Source organism: Pseudophryne corroboree, chromosome 2 (genome assembly GCF_028390025.1).
Source record: "Pseudophryne corroboree isolate aPseCor3 chromosome 2, aPseCor3.hap2, whole genome shotgun sequence".
Taxonomy (NCBI): domain Eukaryota; kingdom Metazoa; phylum Chordata; class Amphibia; order Anura; family Myobatrachidae; genus Pseudophryne; species Pseudophryne corroboree.
In genome coordinates this window covers 588,354,885-588,377,311 of record NC_086445.1, presented here as the reverse complement: position 1 = coordinate 588,377,311, position 22,427 = coordinate 588,354,885, and the positions used below count along the sequence as shown (strand labels likewise).

The 22,427-nt window shown below is 44.7% G+C and overlaps 1 protein-coding gene across 1 annotated transcript in view; it reads right to left on the bottom strand.

Annotated features, from left to right (window-relative positions):
• THEMIS2 (thymocyte selection associated family member 2) overlaps positions 1-22,427 on the bottom strand; it is a 39,057-nt gene that overhangs the window by 15,977 nt on the left and 653 nt on the right. Inside the window, exons 2-3 of the mRNA XM_063954556.1 lie at positions 4,783-4,923; positions 499-903 (exon numbers count right to left, since the gene is read on the bottom strand). Of these exons, the coding sequence (XP_063810626.1) occupies positions 499-903; positions 4,783-4,923 (546 nt within the window). The remainder of the gene's footprint in view (positions 1-498; positions 904-4,782; positions 4,924-22,427) is intronic.

Genomic DNA, 22,427 nt, shown 5'->3' with positions numbered 1-22,427 from the left:
GAGCAATCAGACAACATAAAATTCATGAATGAGGTGCTCTTAGAGTTAAAATAATTAACTGGAACCCGGAGACAAAACTCTCCATCATTCAGCTATACAGTAAGTGCTCCATACTCTAAATAAATATTGTCAGTCTTGACTGAAACATTGTCTCCCACAGGGAGCATTTAGAACATAGTAAAGAGACACACAGGGAAGATTTGTCTCCTTGTACTAAAGTGGTAGTCAGATGGATTTTCTGCCATGCACATTTCCAACCGGACCCGCAAACAAGCAACAAGGTGTGCTTTTTGCTGTGCACTAGGCAAACCGTTTTTAAATTACTGTTAATGACTTTAAACTAAAATAAGTTCACTGTTATTAAATTTCCCCCTATGACCTACAGTTTGAACCGTGGTTCTATAAAAGAATGTCGGAGAATTACAAATATTTAAATGAAAATTCATTATGGAAACAGTTTCTTTTTAGTAGTTATTTCACTTAATTTCATAAACTCACTCTGCATGATAGTATTGATTTCATACACTGGCCTGAGATTGTACATTTCAGTCCCAATACTTCTGCATTTCAAATTACGTTTCAGTAATGCTGGAGATTGCAATATCTGTTCCAATTGATATGATTCCTCATTTTCACACTCATAGAATTGTCCCGCCGTTGATAAGGGGATGGTGATGCTGTATGACTCTGGACCATGGCAGACATGACACTCAGCACAATGGGTGTGTCTGTCAACTGACACTAATTGAATAGGAAGTAGCTGCTTTAAGAGATGATCTCCCACGGTAACGTCAGACTTGGAGGTAAACCAGTATGGAAGCATGTAATCTCCATAGGATAACTGCTCGTGTAACTTCCCAAGAGTGTTGTACACACAATTATGCACACTGATTTGAAAAACACCTGGAATACAGATATTTATTTTCATTACATAAAGCAATATATAATTTCATAATCTCAAAAAATATTGAAACTTTATTTAAGTACTTTATTGTACAAATTGATAATGTGACTTTCAATCATTTGCTTGGTTATGTATACTGAAAAAAACACAAATAATGTACATATAATAATAATAATAATAGTAATAATAATAACATTAATAATTTTATTTACATAGTGCTCTTTCTCCAACAGGACTCAAGGCGCTTTGTTCATGTGTTGTGTTATAATCTGTATTTGCAGCACTATTGTTATGATAGTGGACAATGGGGGTCATTCAGACCCGATCGCTCGCTAGCGTTTTCTGCAGTGCTGCAATCAGGTCAGAACTGCGCATGCGTATTCACCGCAATGCGCAGGCACGTTGCACGGGTACAAAGCGGATCGTTGCTGTGCGATGGGTTTTACGAAGAATCCATTCGCACAGCCGATCACAAGGCGCTTGACAGGAAGAAGGCGTTTGTGGGTGGCAGGTAAGGTTAGGTAAGACCAGATGTCGTGCGCTTAATTAAATTATAAAAGAGGGTACTTTCCTCACAAATCTTCTTTTAAAAACTTCATACAAAATAGGGTCCACATGTGGAAAGAAACAGAATTCAAAATATAGTGTAGTATATTTCAAAATTGAAAGTGAGTCAAATTTATCATATATTTGATGCACGGATGGTGCCAATGGAAATGGATGGAGGATTACCAGAACTAAGTGTAGTACAGGCCTCTATATATGCCTCTCAAAGTGTTTCGCGGCTAGGATGATCGTGCATCAAACCCCTCACAGGCCCTCTGTCATCCACCTTTGTCACCAACACTCCCCAGAAACGAAATTCATATAGGGAAAACAAAATTCCAAATATAGTGTAGTAGGTTCGGTATAAAATGTAATTTTAATAAATAAATACAAATAAAAAGTAGCTAATGTACAAAGAATGGGTAATGAATGGAGAATTACCACAAATATGATAACAAACAGCGTTGAAAATAAGTCTCACTGATAAAGATGCAGCTCAAATGTCCCTTATTGTCAAAAAGGTAAAGTTGGAGGTTTACCGGATTTTCAAGAAGTATGTGCCTTCTGGTGTCAAATGAAGGGGAAACTGGCTCCGGAACCCTTCTCCCAAGTAGCACACAATTCCATCCATCCGGTGAGCTCTTTGCCACACAAAGTTTTCCTGTCATGCAGTGCCGACCGGTTTCGGGATCTCTCCCTTCATCAACTTTACCTTTTTGACAATAAGGGACATTTGAGCTGCATCTTTATCAGTGAGACTTATTTTCAACGCTGTTTGTTATCATATTTGTGGTAATTCTCCATTCATTACCCATTCTTTGTACATCAGCTACTTTTTATTTGTATTTATTTATTAAAATTACATTTTATACCGAACCTACTACACTATATTTGGAATTTGTTTTCCCTATATGAATTTCGTTTCTGGGGAGTGTTGGTGACATAGGTGGATGACAGAGGGCCTGTGAGGGGTTTGATGCACGATCATCCTAGCCACGGAACACTTTGAGAGGCATATATAGAGGCCTGTACTACACTTAGTTCTGGTAATCCTCCATCCATTTCCATTGGCACCATCCGTGCATCAAATATATGATTAATTTGACTCGCTTTCAATTTTGAAGTATACTACACTATATTTTGAATTCTGTTTCTTTCCACATGTGGACCCTATTTTGTATGAAGTTTTTAACAGAAGATTTGTGAGGAAAGTACCCTCTTTTATAATTTAATTAAGCGCACGACATCTGGTCTTACCTAACCTTACCTGCATTTATCTTTAGTATTGGGGATACCTCTTAGACCAGCCTGTGTGCAGCTGATTTGTTGTTGGCGCCAAGGCACTTTTCTGTTATATTCACTGTTTGTGTGTGGCAACTAACCATTTTCAGGGAGTGGTTGGAAAAGCGCAGGCGTGTCCAAGCGTTTGCAGGGCGGGTGTCTGATGTTAATTCCGGCCCCGGACAGGCTGAAGTGATCACAGCGGCTGAGTAAGTTCTAGGCAACTCAGAAACTGCACAAAGGTTTTTTGTACCGCTCGGCTGCACATGCGATCGCACACTTTCACAGCTGAAATACACTCCCCGGTGGGCGGCGACTAAGCGAACGCAGGACTGCAAAAACCAGCTAGCGAGTGATCAGGTCTGAATGACCCCCCTATGAGCAAGGGCTTAACACCCTACCAGAACTGCACTGTGAAATAGATCTCAGTAGGGTTTCCATTTGGATAAAGTTAAACCTGCTCAAGTATATGATTCCTAATTTTTATTGTTTTAAAAACTTCCTCTCTCTTAAAGTTTTGATGCTTTTGCATATCCACTTTATTTGAGATGTATTTTCTTTATCAATGAATACAGTTTAAAATATGATTAAGACAAAATAATGGACCTGATTCAGAGCAGCCAGATCTGCTTCCATCTCCTCACATGCTGGGGGCCACACAGCACAGGGAAAGGACGCCCAGCACGTGTGATGGGCCACCTCCGGATGCGTCTGCAATTAGATTGCGGACACATCAAACTAAGGTTGACCCCTTTAGGCGGTCAGCCGGCATTTTTTTAATCGGAGGGGCTGTGTGTGACGTCACACAGCCACCCTGAAAATGGTCAAGGCACACCCCCATTCGGCCCGCCCCTCAAATGACACATTGCCGCCCCGCAAACGCCCGCCGCTGCCAATCAAACTGCGGCTACAATGTGCTAGGTTGCGCATGCACACTGCAGCCAGTGTGCGTTCACAGACCACCCAAATGCAGCAATTGCGTACAGATGTGCGGCTGCGTTCGGGTCTGAATGACCCCCAATCTGTTGCAGGCACAGGTGCAATTCGGGGAGTTAGCCCATATTTTTAAATTGACAATAATTTAAAAGGCAAAATTAACCTGAGTTTGCCTTTTGAATTAAGACCATTTTAAAAATATGGGCTAACTCGCCAGAATAGCACCTGTTCCAGCAACCAGCAGCAGGGCCGTCTTAACAGCAGTGTAGGCCCCTGGGCACAGCAATGCACTGGGCCCCCTACCCATCCTCCAGTACTAGGGGCGGGGGGTGCTATCAGCGGCAGCTTTGATGTCCCGCGGGCGGTAGGGGGTGTTCTATCTTCCGCTGAGCATGTAGGACCTGGAGCAGTCATTTCTGCTAATTACTCCTTTACTGCACAGATGGGGCTAAACTGTAGAAGGAGGCATTGGGCTGAATAAAGGGGCCCCGGTACATTTTCCAGGGTGGTAGGGGGTGTTTAATACATAGGGGAGGAGGGGATAGTGGAGTGGGCTTAATATTCATCATTTTTTGGTGGGAGGTCAGCTTGCTTAAATGCAGATATCTCAAGTTCCTGAAATTAGATTTCTTAGCTTTGAATGGGATAAAACAAAACAAAAAACTAGAGAGTCCCACCTTTCAGGAGGTACTGGGGACTTGGGGATCAGAGCTCAGGAGCCTGCTGTGTCCACCAAAAGGGGAGAGGAGCCTGCCAGTGTCCACTAAAAGGGGAGAGTCCCAGCTTTTGGAATATACCAAATAGAGTATGTCTAAGTCAGACAGAACCCAAGATGTATGGCTGGGAAGAGCAATTGGAGGCTTGGATGGTTTCAAGTCGGATATCTCCGGTTCACCATGGCCGATTTTAAAAATCTGGTACCCCTGGAAAGAGGGGACCCTCAGCTATCAGCCTAGGGCTTTTATACTCCTGGGGCCATTGGGCAAGAGCCCATTGAGCCCATACGAATAGACGGCCCTGACCAGCAGGCTACTAAATAAGAACCAATAGGTTGCCATTGAAAGCAAATAGCAACCTCACTTTTACAAACTATATATTGACTAAAATAATTATACCTTGGAAGTCATTGGGTAGGTTCTGGTACTTTCCTGTTTGCAGATTCACAAGAGACACAGATTGCAACTCTTTGCCAACAACTTTCAGCAAATCCCCAGTTGACAAGCAACATTCAGATCCCTGGATATCATATACTGAACCTGTAAACAAAATAGAAACCATATTGTAGGCAATTTATCTTGTATGGTACAAATATGAGCTTGTATAGTCAGCATCGTATCTTGACCATTCATCAATATTCACATATTGGTTTTTACTACTCCCATTTGTTATACATAGTAGATTCTTTGCAGGTTTTCTTTCCTTATGCATAGTATAAAATAGAATAAATGCACTTTTGTTTGTTACTGACATCTAACCACACCATTGAAGATATGTGCACATTTATTATTTTTAAAATTTTATTATTCAGCGCATAGGTAACAATGCAGAATGGAAGACAAGTTGGCCATAATTGCTCATGCGTTACGTACACAGGACAAAATGATTATAATCTTTTACGTAAAAGGTTTTACAAGCCATCTGCAAAGGTAGAGCAATGAGAGTGGAAAATGATGACCAGCAGACAAGGGTTAACGCAGGAGAGACAGAAGGTGAGAGATCTTGGGACACATGTCAGTTTGGGCATAGTTGACATAGAGGTGATACTAGAGCCCAAAGTAGCTGGAAGTCTCACCAAGGAGAGGCGTAGAGAAGAAAAGAAGGAGACCAAGGACTGATCATTGGGGGACCCCAATTGTAAACTGAACTGGAGAGGGGGTGGAGGTTCATGTAGAGATAAAGAAGGACTGGTTGGACATATAGGAGTTGAACCAGGATTGAAGGGAAGTTTTATAGGTTCAGGGGGTAGTCAGTGGCATTGAATGCTTTAGTGAGGTTGAGGAGTACAAGAGAAATTGCCTTTGGATTTGGCTGTGAAGTCATAAGTGACCTTCATGAGAACAGTTTTGTTGGACTGAAGAAGTGAAAGTAATATTACGGAAGATCTAGGAGGGAGTGGGTAGAAAGTAAGGAGGTGACGCGGTTGTACACAACCTGCTTGAGGAGCTTGGAGATAGGTCGGAGGATAGAGAGGCAGAAGGGCTTAATGGAGGGTTTATTAAGCATGGTGCACACAAGGAAATGTTTGAGGAATAAGAGGAAGGTACTAAAAAAGAGATAGATAGGTTGGCAATGTGGGCAAAGTGGAATCAGGTGGGAGAAACCAGAGGATGAGGGTGGGGATGGAATCTAGGAGCCAAGGGGAGAGGCATACATGAACTTCAGGACTAGGTCAACAGTCCTGGTGGGGAGGTAAAGGAAAAATGAAATGGAGCCTTTAGGGATGCGGGACGAGATGTCCATGACATCTCAATTTTGGAGAGAAAGTAAATGGCAAAGTTAAGTACACAGGAAAAGTATGAAAGACATTAACACTGATGGAGGTGGGGAAGGAGGGAATTGAAGGTGTAAATGTGTATATTCAGTTATATGCAGAGCTGTATGTACAGTATCTTTAGTACTAAGATGACATTAAAAATTAGCATGAGATGTGTTGCAATCTACAAGAACCTTTTCTTGCTTCATCTGCAATATCTATAAGCTGTTGTCAGCTAACTACAGCAAATTCTATGCCTTATATGCAGTCCTCTTCCCTGTACATCAAAACTAGGTGGCGGTGCTGAAGTTTAGCACCCAGTTTAAAGAGCTTCCTCTACCAAAATGACTGGGAATATTCAGGGTGATCATAGAGACAAATGAGCATGTAAATCCCATGGTAAGTCTAGTGGTTGTACATGGACAGGGACACATAGTGGTTGATAAATGATTTGTTTAGTAAACAAGAGAACTTGCATAGTAACCCAACAAAAAGCAAACTCACCCGTATTACATATTGTAGTGTCTTCAGATTGGACTTAACAGGCAGATGTGGAAAATACACATCCGCAGACTTCACCAATAAATAATACGATATCCTGTTTTAGGTGAGGATACCATTTCATTGCAGGCATGTTCATTGAAATATACACAGCTTACATAAATGACTTACATAACTAGCTTTTGTTAACTAAGATGAACATAGCTTATAAAAAACTTTCTGTGTGGATTTAAATACTATTATCATTCATGCCTCTTTGAAGTAAATGGGAGATATTTAAAGGTACAACATGATCTCTTCAAATTTACATATTTTAATAATAATTATTTTATTTTAATTACAGTTGTATTATACTGTACTGTTATTTTGTATTGGTATGAAGCAAACTTACAATAATTTGCATGATCATTTACACATAATAACAAAGAAAATGGTCGAATCAAATGACAAAACCGTTTTGTTGGATTTACATTAGTCCGTGCCCCTTTCTATCTATAGACTGGGATGTAGCCAAAATGTCAACATTCATAATGTTGACATCAGAATATTGACAACTGTAATGCCGACCATGTCAAAATGTCAACATCGATTATGTTGGTGTGTGCATAATGTCCACATATTAACAATGTCAACCCGTGAAATGTTGACATATGATACACCAACATTCGGCTGTGGGAGGGGAGGTGAGGGTTAAGGGTTAGGCATACTCCGCAAGTGCGACTTGAGATGACGCATCAGATGACCACCGGACCCGGAAGACATTGTTGGAGCCACCGGACCCGATGTATCAGGTAAGTCACCCCTAGACCACCAGGGACGAATGATGACATTCTGATCGTGTTGACATATCATCAGTGTCAACATGATGAAAATCGTCCTGATCAATGTTGACATTGTGAGCAAGTGGGCATTATGGCCAGGTCAACAGTTTCATTCTCAATGCAATATGTAGGAGAGCTTTTGATGGAGCATTTATTAACATAGGAGACAGCTGACCAAATGTTTTTAAACTTTCCCTGCTTCCTCAATTTCCATGGATAGTCCTAGTTTTTTAAATATTTATTCCTGTCAATCATCATCCTTTTTGTTGCTTATTTTGTAAAATACTGAATGAATCCTCTTATTCTAGCTAGATACAATCTTTTCATTTAAAGCATCCCTATTCAATAACTCATCAAAGTTAATATACAAGATCTGTTTCTCAACCTCAATCCTCAAGGCACGCTAGTCAAGTGTTATTGATATATATACTTGAGCATAGATGGTTAAATCAAAATAATCGAGCTACTAATTAAGCCACCTGTACTAAAGTATCGATATGCTTAAACCTGGATTGTTAATGTGCTTTGAAGACTGTGGCTGGAAACCTCTACACTAGATATTTTAATTTCATCTGTATCATACAAAGGCGTCGGAATGGGGGGGGGGGGGAGGGCAAGGGGGCAGCATGCCGCCCCCAAACATGACAGAGGAGCAGGTGTGGGGAGGGGGGCGCTTACCCCCCCAAATCACAGCGGAGACTGTGAATTCAAAACTCCGGCGCTGCAGCGTGCTGCCCCATGTGCTGTCCAGCCGGCTCTTCACAGAGGCATTACTGGGAGGAGGCGGAGATATCCCAGCAGGCTCAGAATGGCCACGCCTCCTCCCAGTAATGCATCTGAGTGCCGGCTAGGACAGGAGGACACGGGACAGCACCCTGCGGCACCGGAGTTTTGAATCAGATTCTCCATGGTGATCTGGGTGGTAATTGCTCCACGCGTGGGGTGGGGGTGGATAATGGGGGGGGAGTGCCAAAATTTATTTTTATATATGCTTTACCCCCAACAACAACACGTTCTGGCACCCCTGGTTTTATATATCCCATCGGATCCATCTGGGAGACAGCTGTAAAATTAATGACCCCTTCCCATATTTGAATTTTTACACCTTCAACCTCTTAGGATTTATCATCTTCAAGTGGCATTACTGTTATTTTAGCTGCCCAGTTTCAGGCAGAAGTCCAATTTTGAGACATGTTCTGACAGAGAACACTAACATCAGATAAGAAATAAACAACATTTCTAATTTTTATTATATTTGATTCCCAAGGACAATGGAAATATAGAACAATGGGGAAAACGAATGTATCTCCAATGTCACAATAGTCGATCACCAAGGAGTGGAGCTAAGCTCAGTGCCCCTGAGCCAATTAAAAAAAACATTGGCGCCCTGTCAGTCATCCATGGCAAAGAACCATCGGATATCCACCATAGATGGCAAAACCATCAACCATCTGTGGCAAGCCATCGATGAGCATCCCTATTTGCCGGTACAAACTTAGATTTCCTGCCACCATTCATCTAAGTATTAAAGTTCACCTTTACTTTGTTTTATATTCCTTGATGTAGTTTATTTTTTTTGCAAAGGTACACATTGGGTCTCAACCTGAGCTCTCAAAGTTTTCCAAACCGGTCAAGTTTTGAGGCTTCCTCTGTCTGTGGAAGTAGGTAGGGTAATTACTGACCTGTATAGTTTACTCACCTGTATATGATTAAAGAGATCCACAAAATGTGACCGTTTTGTAGTACGTGAGGACTGGAGTTCAGAACCACTGCACTAACCCTTAGTCCTAGGAAAACAGGGAGGATATTCCAAGACTACCCCTGGCGGGGATCGCTACACCATCAATTGTTTACCATTAGATGGCGGTGTTCCGATATTTGCCGCTATTTAATGGTAAACATTTGATGGTGTAGCGATGGTCCCGCCCCCAAGGCCCATCCCCGACTGCCATACTGCAGAGGGTTGCGCATGCGCAAACAGGACTTTTTTTGTGCATGCTCAAATCATATGATTTTTTTTCTTCTATTGAATTCTTTTGATGCAATGGTCAGTTACCATTTCATCGAAAGATTCAATGGCGGATGCCCAGACATCTTTTGATGGTGGGCTTCTGATGTCCATCCCTAGTAAAGCACAAAGAAACAAACACAATTTTTTTTTTTTATAATTATATTTTAGGCTTTTAGCTTTTATTATTTTAATTTTACACTGGAATGGAGCCCCTGGGACAGATCCCCTCCTAGGTGGACAGAGCACCCACCCCTTGTCAGATACAACAGATGACAGACAGAGCACCCCAAGACTGATAGGAGTCGGACAGACCAGCCCCTGGATGTACACATAATATACTGGGTTTTCATTTTTACACTGGGGCAGAGCCCCTGGATGTATACAGACAGATCACTTGTCAGATACATCACCAGATGACAGAAAGAGCACCCCTGGACTGATACTGATACCTAGGACACACTAGGACACACCATCCCCTGGATGTATACACAGTATACTGAGTTATTAACACTGGAGCAGAGCCCTGGATGTATATGAACAGATCACCCATTGTCAGATACACCACCAGATGACAGACAAAGCACCCCTGGACTGATACAAAGGTCACACTAGGACACCCCAGCCCCTGGATGTACGTATACTGGGTTTATTTAACACTGGGGAAGAGCCCCTGGATGTATATGGATTATGGGCAGATCACGCCTTGTCAGATACACCACTTAACGACAGAGAGTGCACCCCTGGACTGATACACCAGCACTACAGCAGCCAGCAGACCCATGCCCACACCCCACAACCCAGCAATAAGATGGACAAGGCCGTTCAGTGCACTCATCACAGCCGGAGTGAAAATGGAGCTGATCATCGGGAATATAGAATCCAAAACCCCGCAAGAATCCAAAAGTGGGATGATGACGTTTTGCCTCATTTTGGGATCCGAGTCTGGCGGGAAAGCCAGAGCCAGACTCAGATCTGGACCCGGATCGGGAAGTTCGGGTCGGTGCAATTCTCTGAGAATATATATATAGTATATTGGATTATCCATTAAACGTGGAGACATCCCAGTAGTTTCATAAGGTTGGGTGAGAGTGCTGGACCCCTGGAAGGTATATATATATACATATATTCATGGCAGGGGCATTTTAAGTGAGGGAGGCACCCGCGTGCAGCCTCCATTGCGGGCCCTCTACTCTCGGGCAGCTAGTAGACTCTGGCATTCTTCTACCATTCCACCAGACACCCGCACTTGCTCCAATGTTTTGTAAAGCAGGAGATTGTGGATTGCATTTGAATTTTCATTGTGTATTTCTATTGTGTTAGATAAAACTGGGACTAGATCAGGGACGTGCAGTCAGGGGAGGCAGTGCCTCCCCTGTCATTAGTGGTTAAAATAATACAAAGAAGATACTTATGACACATATTCTGTGCCATAAGGATCTGATTTGTATTATACTAACCAATTATACATTAAAAATAGGAAAGCTGCGGGAGCAGGGGGCGGGCGGGGCAGGGCCAAGCGTGGGCATTAAAAGCCCATTGAAAATAACATGAGAAGCGGCACTAGTTTAAGTGCCTCGGTGACAGGGGCAAGCTTTCACTGCACATGAAAGTACACCCGTCAGTCAGGCAGATGTGATTGGACAGCGGATCTGTCACTGAATACAGCTGTCCAGTGATGGATCCGATGTCATCACTGGTTGGGCAGCGGGATGTGTGGCGGGGATGCGGCAGAGGTGCGGGCGTTAGCAGCGGCGGGACTTGGCGGGGATAGCTGGCAAGACGGCAGGCCTGGATCCAAGAGGATCCAGTCCCTGTCGGTCATATTGCAGAGTTCGGCAGCAGAGCGGAGTGGTTCCAATTTCAAAAATGGCGCCATTAGCGTAATTTTTTTAATCTAAGATGGCCGCCATGAGCCAATAACAGTTCGCCGTGTCATCACCCCGGCGGTGGTCATAGAAAAGAGCTGCCCAAAGGCCGCTGCCCCCCAGGTGAAGACGCTGTACAATAAACATTTTTAAATAAAATGTGTCATGTGTTTATTCTAATATTTTCTTTACAGGAGGACTACAGGTGCCAGTGGGCCCTGAATGTCCGGGCATGCAGGCACTTGTAGTTCTCCAAGTGCCAGCATGCTAGGGGAGGCTTGCTGGGACCTGTAGGCCGCCTGTAAAGAACAATATTATAACATGAACTCCACACCCACCGCCACCAGGGGTGTGGGGCGTAGCACTGCTGATTGATGCTCGGGCGGGGGGACTCCATTTATTTTTTCTGGGGTCCCCACTTTCCGAGGAATTCCAGCCCTGGGCTGACTGGTTTGGGGGGGGGGGGGGGGGAGTTTAATGTGATGGCAGGGGGAGCCCAGACCGAGTGTTCTCCTGCTGTGGCATTACCTCCCCTGGCTGGTTCAGCCTGGTGCTGGTTATGGTTGAGTATGGGGAACCCCATATATATATTTTTTTTATTCATTTCAATAGCCACTGATCTCGCCACACGTCACTGGTCTAGATGACCTCTCAGAAATATTGCATCTACCCAAGAGTACTGGGAGAAAATATAAGTACTAGTACTGTAATTTGGAGAATCTAAAAAGTTGCCTAACTGCTAATTCATTGAAACATTTTTTTCTTTAACATTAAACCACATTGTTCAGGTTCACTGCTTAATTCTGACAACCACAAATGACAGTTTACTGAAGCATGACCCAGAATTATCCCCATGTGCTTCAACCCAGCAGCTGAAATATAATGTAAAATTGTACACTCATGCTAACCATTATGCTATGGTGTAAGAAATAGCAACAATGGGGACGAATACAAAACCACAGTGACACTTCTCTTCCTCTTTCCACTAACTTAAACACAAACAAAATGTTTTTGCAAATGGCCGATGTATTTCTACTTCATATGCCCAAATATTCTCAGAAACCCTCACTTTTCCCTGACCACTTATGTATATTAGTTAAATGTGTTTTATACAGCCTATAGTATATAGACCATCTATGTTAAGTATTAATACTGTACATGTTCAGGGTCTGTACTAGGTTCTGGCATGTCCAAACTGCTAAATCGCAAGTACCTGAGAAGACCATTGCGCAGCATTTGCAAATATGGGTGGAGAACGGGTGTTAACCAAAATTACACACAAAAAGAGACAGTGTTGTATCCAAGTAATGTGAGTGTCATGGCTGTGCTTCTGCCTGTGGATGATTTATCTCAGGCAGAACCACTGACATAGTGGCCATATTTGTTGAAAGTTACAGAGTTCTATCTGTGTGACCCAGGGACCTAGGTGAACCACTGATGTTTCTCGCTGTTTCGCTGATGTTTGCGGTGTGCACGGTCCGTCTGATGGCTCTGTACGATACTCAGATAAGTAAAGTGGGCGTTTAACTTTTTTACACAGTCCATCTCACACTCATACACAGAGACTGCTTAAAATAGCATTTGTGTATTTTAACACTTTAGCTGCTACTGCATTTGTGGTAGCTTTATCATCATACAAATCAAAACCACCCTGAGTAACAGGAAGATAATACTGCTAGGAGTCAGGACATAGACATATTTGGTATGGTGTGATAATCTATTTTTTTCCAGTTTCCTGCAATATACTGTAGGGGATTTCACAGCTTAGTGTGATTTATTAACAGGGTTTCTGCAGAATAAAAGTTACTGCTGAATAATTACCTTCTGTTTAAGCATATACTTTGGAGTGCAAATGCGTTTTGTTCATGTATTATCCAACATCCTTTGTTAAATACATTTGGACAGGGATGCCCAACTATATACAGGTTTTACATAATGCCACCTTATTACACTCTGTGAAGAGAAAATGTCATCATTCACATAAGTATTGCAGCTAAAATTCACAACCACACAAATGCAGAGATGTGCGTTAACTTGATATTATCACACATCTCCAATGTTTTTAGATTTGTGTAAGCGCAAAAGTCGCACTGTGCATGTGCAGATCTGGGTTGCGATGTCGCTCACAGTGCCCCAAAAGCCTTAGCATGATTGACATTCTGCTGGCGATTGGGGGCAGTGACAGGAAGTGTCCCAGAAAACAGGGTGTGACGGACCCATTTTCTGGGCGTACCGAAGCCAGTGGCTGCCTTTTAGGATGCTGCCTCGCTGGCCCAGGCAGGCTGATTTCACTGGAGGGTTACTCAGATGTCCAATGTTCATGCAGATGATCTGATACTATGGTGTCTATTTACTAAGCCTTGGATGGAGATGATGTAGACGGAGATAAGGTAACAACCAATCAGCTCCTAACTGCCATGTCAAAGGCTGGGTTTGAAAAATGACAGTTAGGAGCTGATAGGCTGGTTCTTTGTCTCCGTCCACTTTATCTCCATCCAAGGCTTAGTATATAGACCCTATAGTCTTCAAATGCAGCAGCGAATCAGAAAAGCTGGCAGGAGATTTCTACATACACAGGCGACTCCTGTGGTATTTGCATATTGACACCCAGCCACAGTAGCGGCAACTATAGCGTTCACCTCTGAATGAGCCCCAAAATACGATATACCTTTACAGCAGTCTTTCACCTAGCTGTGTGTGTTGGACTGTAAGTGTAAACGTATAAGGATAGGCATCCGTAACTGGCAGGCAAGTGTCAGTAACCTGGTAACTAGGGCACTGCTCCCCACACACAGCTGAACGCTGCCAGCAGCCACCTGAACCACCAGTGGTTTTACCTTGAACTGCTCACCCCAGCCGGGATTACTCCTCCACTCATCCTCATATTCAGTGCCACTACTTCTCCAATCTTTTGTACTAGATTCGTATTTGTATGATTTTACATGCAAGTTATATCCAGTTACAGTCCTTTCAGGCAAATTATATTATATGAAGACAAGTTCCTCTTGTTCTATATGTTGTTTGTTGCTTGACTAGTTTTGAGGCAAGTTATTTCTCGTGACACGTTGGGGTAAATTGACTAAGATTCGTGTTTTCCCGTTTGAGGTCAAAGTTCAATCACGAATGACATCGAAAGTGTAAATATGCAACTTTTTGAATTGATTACGACTAATTTACTAAGCTGCCGTATTCTGCATTTTCGGGTTTTCCGATGTCGATGTCATTCGTTTTTTTTGGCAGTGTTTTACGTGAGTGACTTGTAAAACACTGCCGACTTTAATACAATGAATCTCGGCCGGATCTGAGAGATCCGTGCTGGGCTTCATTGTGCACTTTGTTAAAAATAAAAATAAAGTTTAAATGTAAAAAAAAAATTGTGTGGGGTCCCCCCTCCTAAGGCAAACCAGCCTCGGGCTCTTTGAGCCGATCCTGGTTGCAGAAATATGGGGAAAAAATGGACAGGGGTTCCCCCATATTTAAGCAACCAGCATCGGGCTCTGCGCCTGGTCCTGGTTCCAAAAATACGGGGGACAAAAAGAGTAGGGGTCCCCCGTATTTTTAAAACCAGCACCGGGCTCCACTAGCTGGACAGATAATGCCACAGCCGGGGGTCACATTTATACAGTGCCTTGCGGCCGTGGCATCAAATATCCAACTAGTCACCCCTGGCCGGGGTACCCTGGGGGAGTGGGGACCCCTTCAATCAAGGGGTCCCCCCCCCCAGCCACCCAAGGGCCAGGGGTGAAGCCCGAGGCTGTCCCCCCCATCCAATGGGCTGCGGATGGGGGGCTGATAGCCTTTGTGATAAGTGTTTGATATTGTTTTTAGTAGCGGTACTACAAGTCCCAGCAAGCCTCCCCCGCAAGCTGGTACTTGGAGAACCACAAGTACCAGCATGCGGCGGAAAAATGGGCCCGCTGGTACCTGTAGTACTACTACTAAAAAAATACCCCAATAAAGACATTACACACACACCTTGAAAGTATAACTTTAATACATCCATCCACACCTCCATATACACATACTTACCTTATGTTCCCACGCAGGTCGGTCCTCTTCTCCAGTAGAATCCATGGTGTACCTGTAGAAAAAATTATACTCACATAATCCATGGTTGAAGGCTCCTCGGTAAATCCTTTTGTAATCCACGTACTTGAAAAAATAAAAAAACGGATACCCGACCACGAACTGAAAGGGGACCCATGTTTTCACATGGGCCCCCTTTCCCCGAATGCCAGAAACCCACTCTGACTGATGTCTAAGTGGGTTTCTTCAGCCAATCAGGGAGCGCCACGTTGTGGCACCCTCCTGATCGGCTGTGTGCTCCTGTACTGTATGACAGGCGGCACACAGCAGTGTTACAATGTAGCGCCTATGCGCTCCATTGTAACCAATGGTGGGAACTTTCAGGTCAGCGGTGAGGTCACTTTCGGCCACGGCCGCAAGGCACTGTATAAAAGTGACCCCCGGCTGTGGCATTATCTGTCCAGCTAGTGGAGCCCGGTGCTGGTTTCAAAAATACGGGGGACCCCTACTCTTTTTGTCCCCCGTATTTTTGGAACCAGGACCAGGCGCAGAGCCCGATGCTGGTTGCTTAAATATGGGGGAACCCCTGTCCATTTTTTTCCCATATTTCTGCAACCAGGATCGGCTCAAAGAGCCCGAGGCTGGTTTGCCTTAGGAGGGGGGACCCCACGCAATTTTTTTTCTGAAAAATTATAACATTTCCCCCCCCTTCCCACTGAAAAACATGCACGGATCTCATGGATCCGTGCATGCCTATACAAATACGGGATAAAAAAGCAGGTCTGTTTTTTTTTTAGCACTTTTTCACGATTTGTATTTTATCACGGCAGTGTTTGGCTATTGTCGGCAGTGTTTGTGTTTTGCACTTTTTAGTAAATTCCCGATTTCTAGCAAATTGCAGGCGTATTTGACCGATGGTGTATTGATTCGTGATTTTTTCCTAGGACTTCAAAAATATTACGAATGCCCTCATCACTGCCGTGATTTTTGCTTAGTAAATTACCGAGATGACACTTTGATGAAAAAACGGCATCTCGGTCAAAATCGGGACCTTAGTAAATATACCCCGTTGTGTTTCCTTTTTACAAGATCTTATCAAGAGCTACAACACTGAAGAGAGAAGAGAATACATCTTGGGCAGGATGTACTATCCTCTCCCGCAGCGTTACCTGCCTTTCTCTGCGCTCCCTGTAGTTTTCTCCTCTCATCCTCACTGAAAATCACTCACTCGTTCCGCCTCTTCACCGCCGCAGCCACTCTGAATTCTGCGTTGGGCTGGCTCCGTTGCCGAACTCTGCAGAATGGCTGGCAGGGACTGGGTCCTCTCGGATCTAGGTCTGCCGCCAGCCACCCTTTCTCCGCCGGGTCCTGCCGCCGCGTTGCGCCGCCGCATTTGTGCCTGCTGGCCAGAATATCCAGTGGATCCACTAGTCCAATCGTATCTGCAGGACTGACAGGGGTGTGCATTCATGTGGGCTGAATGCACGCCCCTGTCAATGAGGCACCTGTACTGGTGCTGCTTCCCTATGTTTTTTCAATGGGCTTTTACAGCCTATGGCTTGGCCCTTCCCCCTGCCTGTCCCCACTTCCCGATTTTTAGTGTTAGCAGCGGGAGGCTCCTCTCCCGCTGCCTCCCAACCCAATATGCAGGCATATTCACAGGGGAAATGATTAGAATAATAAAAGAAGATATTTATCACAGAATCTGTGTTATAAATATCTTATTTGTAGTATTTTAATCATTATGACAGGGGAGGCACTGCCTCCCCTGACTGCACGTCCCTGGTACATACCGCCCCTTGTGTGGAGGACATGTGTCAGAGAAGTGGTGAGATTAAGAGGCTAGACCTCAGTATATTAAAGAAGTGACATTCATCTTGTTACCATGAAATTATCAAATACCCACCTAGTGTACGTGGGGGAGGGACTCCACTAGAAACTGTGCAGCATCAAACAGGACATACAGGCACTATTGAATTCCATGGCATCTGCATACCTCCCAACTGTCCCGATTTTGGTGGGACAGTCCAGTTCTTTGGACACTATCCCACCATCCCACCTGCAGGCCACAGTGATCCTCAGTGGGGGGAGGGTTGTGAGGCACCACTCTCACTTGCTGCTCTTCTTAACACAGCAGCGAAGAATAGATGCTATCCGTATGCGCACAGTGTCTATTCCATGAAGAGAGGGACTGCGGGCATGGTCAGCAACACCTAAAGCTCTGCCCATGCCCCCACAGTGGAGAAAAATGTGGTCAGGAATCGCAATTGGCATTTCCTGCAATGCCATGCCCCCTAGCCACAAGGCCCTGCTCCCTAGCTCTGCCAGTTACCTTGGTGTTGGCCTATTTAAGTAACCATGCAGTATACCCTTGTTCCTTATTGTTGCTGTACTGTTCACAACATAAATATTTACTTCCAAAATTGATGGCACCTGACATGTATATGTAGTCACTCTACAGTTGCTAGACACTAGTTACAGACCGTATGAGCTAATTTTTACTAGTTCTCAAGATGACTACTTCCCCTTTAGCAGTGTGCTGCTGTCTGGTGTGTCACGGGACCATATAATTAATTTCGAAGTGAGCCCATCATACCCAATTCTGACACTGTCCATGACGTCCAGTTGATTACCATAAGCTGGGTATCCACTAGGCCAGGGGTGGCCAACCAGTCAGAGGCAAAAAGCCAGAAAAGATCTAGAGTCAAGTGAAAGAGCCATTATCATGCGCACGCCAGAGGCAAAAATGGGTGTGTGGCCTAGTTGTCACAAAACCACACCCCATTTTTATGTGCACACCTTTCTGTATGACGTTTGTAGGAGTATGAACCCCATTTTTAGTCATGTTGTACAGTGCCACATACATACAATGCCCCAGTACAGTGCCACATACATATAATGCTTCAGTACAGTGCCACATACAGATAATGCCCCAGTCAGTGATGCAAGTAGAAAAAATCTCTCAGTGGTACTGTGTGCACATGCCAAAAAATGGGTGTGGCCACATGCCACTTGGTGCGTGGCCAATGAAAATGGGGGCGTGATGCACATATGGGGGCCAGATACACATATGCCCCCTAGTAGTGCAGTTCCAGATAAACATATGCCCCCACAGTGCCAGATACACATAACTACCTCCACAGTGCCAGATACATATATGTCCCCACAGTGCCAGGTACAAATATGCCCCCACAGTGCCAGATACGCATATGTCCCCAGGGCCAGGTACACATATACCCCATGGTGCCAGATACACATACGCCCCCACAGTGCCAGATACACATATGCCCCACAGTGCCAGGTACACATATGCCCCCATAGTGCCAGCTACACATATGCCCCACAGTGCCAGGTACACAGATGCCTCCATAGTGCCAGATACGCCCCACAGTGACAGATATGCCACTGCAGTGTCAGATACACATATGCCCCCACAGTGACACATATGCCCCTACAGTGCCAGATACACATATGCCCACACAGTGCTAGATACATATATGCACACACAGTGCCAGATATAAATATGCCCCACAGTGCCAGGTACACATATGCCCACACAGTGCCAGATATAAATATACCCCACAGTGCCAGGTACACATATGCCCACACAGTGCCAGATACATATATAGTAACATAGTATCTGAGGTTGAAAAAATAAAATTTGTCCATCAAGTTCAACCTATTTGTGGTCTCCTACTGTATTATTTTTAGCATTCATTTTATATGTTGAGAATGACAGCTATTATTTTTTTTCAAATATAGTGCGCGATCTACCCACCATAACCCTGTATATCCTTATCCTTTAGGAGTTTATCTAGCCCATTCTTAAAAGTAATGACCGAGTCCGCCATTACCACTCTCTCAGGCAGGGAATTCCAAACAAGTATTGTCCTTACTGTGAAGAAACCTTTTCGTCTCTGTGTGTGAAATATCCTCTCCTCCAACCTTAGCGGATGTCCACGTGTCTTCTGTGTTAATCTTACCAAAAACAGATCGCCCGCAAGCTCTGTGTATTGTCCCCTTATATACTTGTAAATGTTAATCAAGTCCCCTCTTAATCTTCTCTTTTCCAGTGTAAACATGCCTAGAGTAGCAAGCCTTTCATCGTATTATAGCTTTTCCATCCCCTTAATCAGTTTGGTCGCCCACCTCTGAACCTTTTCCAGTTCCAGGATATCCTTTTTGTAGTATGGTGCCCAAAATTGTACACAATATTCGAGATGTGGCCTCACTAGGGATTTATATAATGGGAGTATAACACACTCATCCCTTGCATTAATTCCCTGCTTTATGCATGCCCACACAGTGCCAGATACACATATGCACCACAGTGCCAGATATGCCCCTACAGTGCCAGATACACATATACCGACACAGTGCTAAAAAATGGGTGTGGCCACATGCCGCATGGGGCATGGCCAATGAAATTGGGGGCATGATACACATATGGGGGCCAGATACACATATGCCCCCAGTAGTGCAGTGCCAGATACACATATGCCCCCACAGTGCCAGATACACATAACTGCCTCCACAGTGCCAGATACACGTATGTCCCCACAGTACCAGGTACACATATGCCCCCCACAGTGCCAGATACACATAACTGCCTCCACAGTGCCAGATACACGTATGTCCCCACAGTGCCAGGTACACATATGCCCCCACAGTGCCAGATACACATAACTGTCTCCACAGTGCCAGATACACGTATGTCCCCATAGTGCCAGGTACACATATGCCCCCACAGTGCAGTGCCAGATACACATATGCCCCCACAGTGCCAGATACACATATGCCCCCGGTGCCAGATACGCATATGCCACCACAGTGCAAGATACATATATGTCCCACAATGCCAGATATGCCCTACAGTGCCAGATACACATATGCCCACACAGTGCCAAATATATATATGCCCACACAGTGCCAGATACACATATGCCCCCACAGTGCCAGATATGCACTGTGGGGGCATATCTGGCACTGTGGGGGCATATGCGTATCTGGCACCCATATGTGTATACACATATTCCCACACAGTGCCATATACATATATGCCCACACAGTGCCAGATATAAATATGCCCCACAGTGCCAGGTACACATATGCCCACACAGTGACAGATACACATATGCCCCACAGTGCCAGATATGCTCCCCAGTGCTCCTCACCACATACTACAGTGCACTAGAATAAAAAGTTTTGATATTTTCTTCTCTTATAGATGTTCTAAATATTCTTGATAGGAAAGGGGTGATCAGGAGGGTTTGGAGCACATTGTACAACATGGCACATTAAAAAACTCACAGGAAGGGGCAGGAGGCTGTGAATCACTATAGGGAACATACAGGTGATTGTGTCGGATGCACAATAGAGAAAATACAGACAGGGGAGTGAAATATAGACATACAGTGAGGGCAGGGGCATATTAAGAGAGAAGGGGGGCCCGTGTGTGGTCTCTGGCCAGGCCTCCTCCTCTTTAGCCAGCAGCGACAGCACAGGAGACTAATACCCCTTATACACTAGCTTTTAAAACACGGGTAAATGCGCGGGGGCGCGCATTTACCCGTGTTTTTCCCTAGTGGAAACGGCCCCCCCTGTAGATTCCCGGATCAAGGGATCTGGGAATCCTACCCGGGTAGCTTGCCGGGTTGAACACGTGTTCAACCCGGTAAGCTGTGTAGTGTGAACGGGAGCCTGTTCACAGTGTATGGGAGGGCGGCGCTGGGAGATCAAGTGATCTACCAGCGCCGCCCCTGCCACGTCACTAGCAGCGCTACCAACACGGCAATATGGCGACACGGCTGCGACCCGTGCTACAGTGGAAAAGGGGTATAAGGGCCTAATTCAGATTTGATCACTGGGCTGCATTTTTTGCTGCCCTGCGATCAGATAGTCGTTGCCTACAGGGGGAGGGTTAAATAGCTGTGCAAGTGTGTGATCGCTTGTGTTGCAGAGCTGCACAAAAATCGGTTTGAGCAGTCTTGGCGCAGCTCAGGACTTACTTATCCAGTGCGATAGAAGCCTGATGATCGGGACTGGAGCTGACGTCAGACACCCTCCCTGAAAATGCTTGAACCCGCCTGCTTTTTTCCGGACACCCCATGAAAAAGGTCAGTTGCCACCAACAAACAGCCTCTTCCTGTCAATCTCCTCGCGAACGCCCGTGCAAATGGATCATTCGCACCATCCCGTCACTGACCGGTTATGCCCGTTGTAGCCGTCTGGTGTGCCGGCGCATTGCGGTGCATACGCATGCGCAGTTAGGATCTGATCACCTGCTGTGCGAAAACGCACAGCAGCGATCAGATCTGAATTAGGCCCTAAATATGAGCACTAGGAGCATGTAAGAGTATAATGCCTACTGTATGTGCAGGTCCCTAGGAAAATAGCACGGCAGCCATTTTCCTGGTGATTTTTTGACTGCGCCTGTGCAAAACACTGAAAAAATGACTGCCGCACCATTTTCAAAGCGATATGTGCAGTGCTACTGTCCCCGGCGCGGGACTCTGGAGAGTTAAGTATTGAAAAACTGGGTGCAAGGTGTATATGCACAGGAGTCTGAACACAGAAGTGGACATACCTCAGGGATGGTCTCCTTATGGAGTCCTTGTCCTGCGGGCACACAGCGTCTATTCACGGCAGTTAGGGGGACAGGGGGCATGCCAGCAGCTCACATGCCGCTGGGCATGCTCCTAAAGTGACACACAATAGGAGTCGTGGCTCGCCCTTCACTGAGGCCACACCCTTTTTTGGGAGCGCACACGGCTTCGCCGTGCTGTTGTCCCAGATTGCTTATCAACAAACTTGGGAGGTATGGTATTGCAATGCGATTTTGGGTGCTAAAATCGCACCCAGATTGCACTGCAAATGCAATTATTGAGAAATGGGCCTCATAGAGAAGCACATACAGATATGGGGGGCACGTGCAGACATAGGGGAAGGATGAGACAAGGAAAAACATTTTTTTTAAATAAAATACTGTATATGTATTAAAAATTGCAATAGTAATTTGATGTAAAGTCTATAAATATAAATATATAAACCGCTTATCAATTTT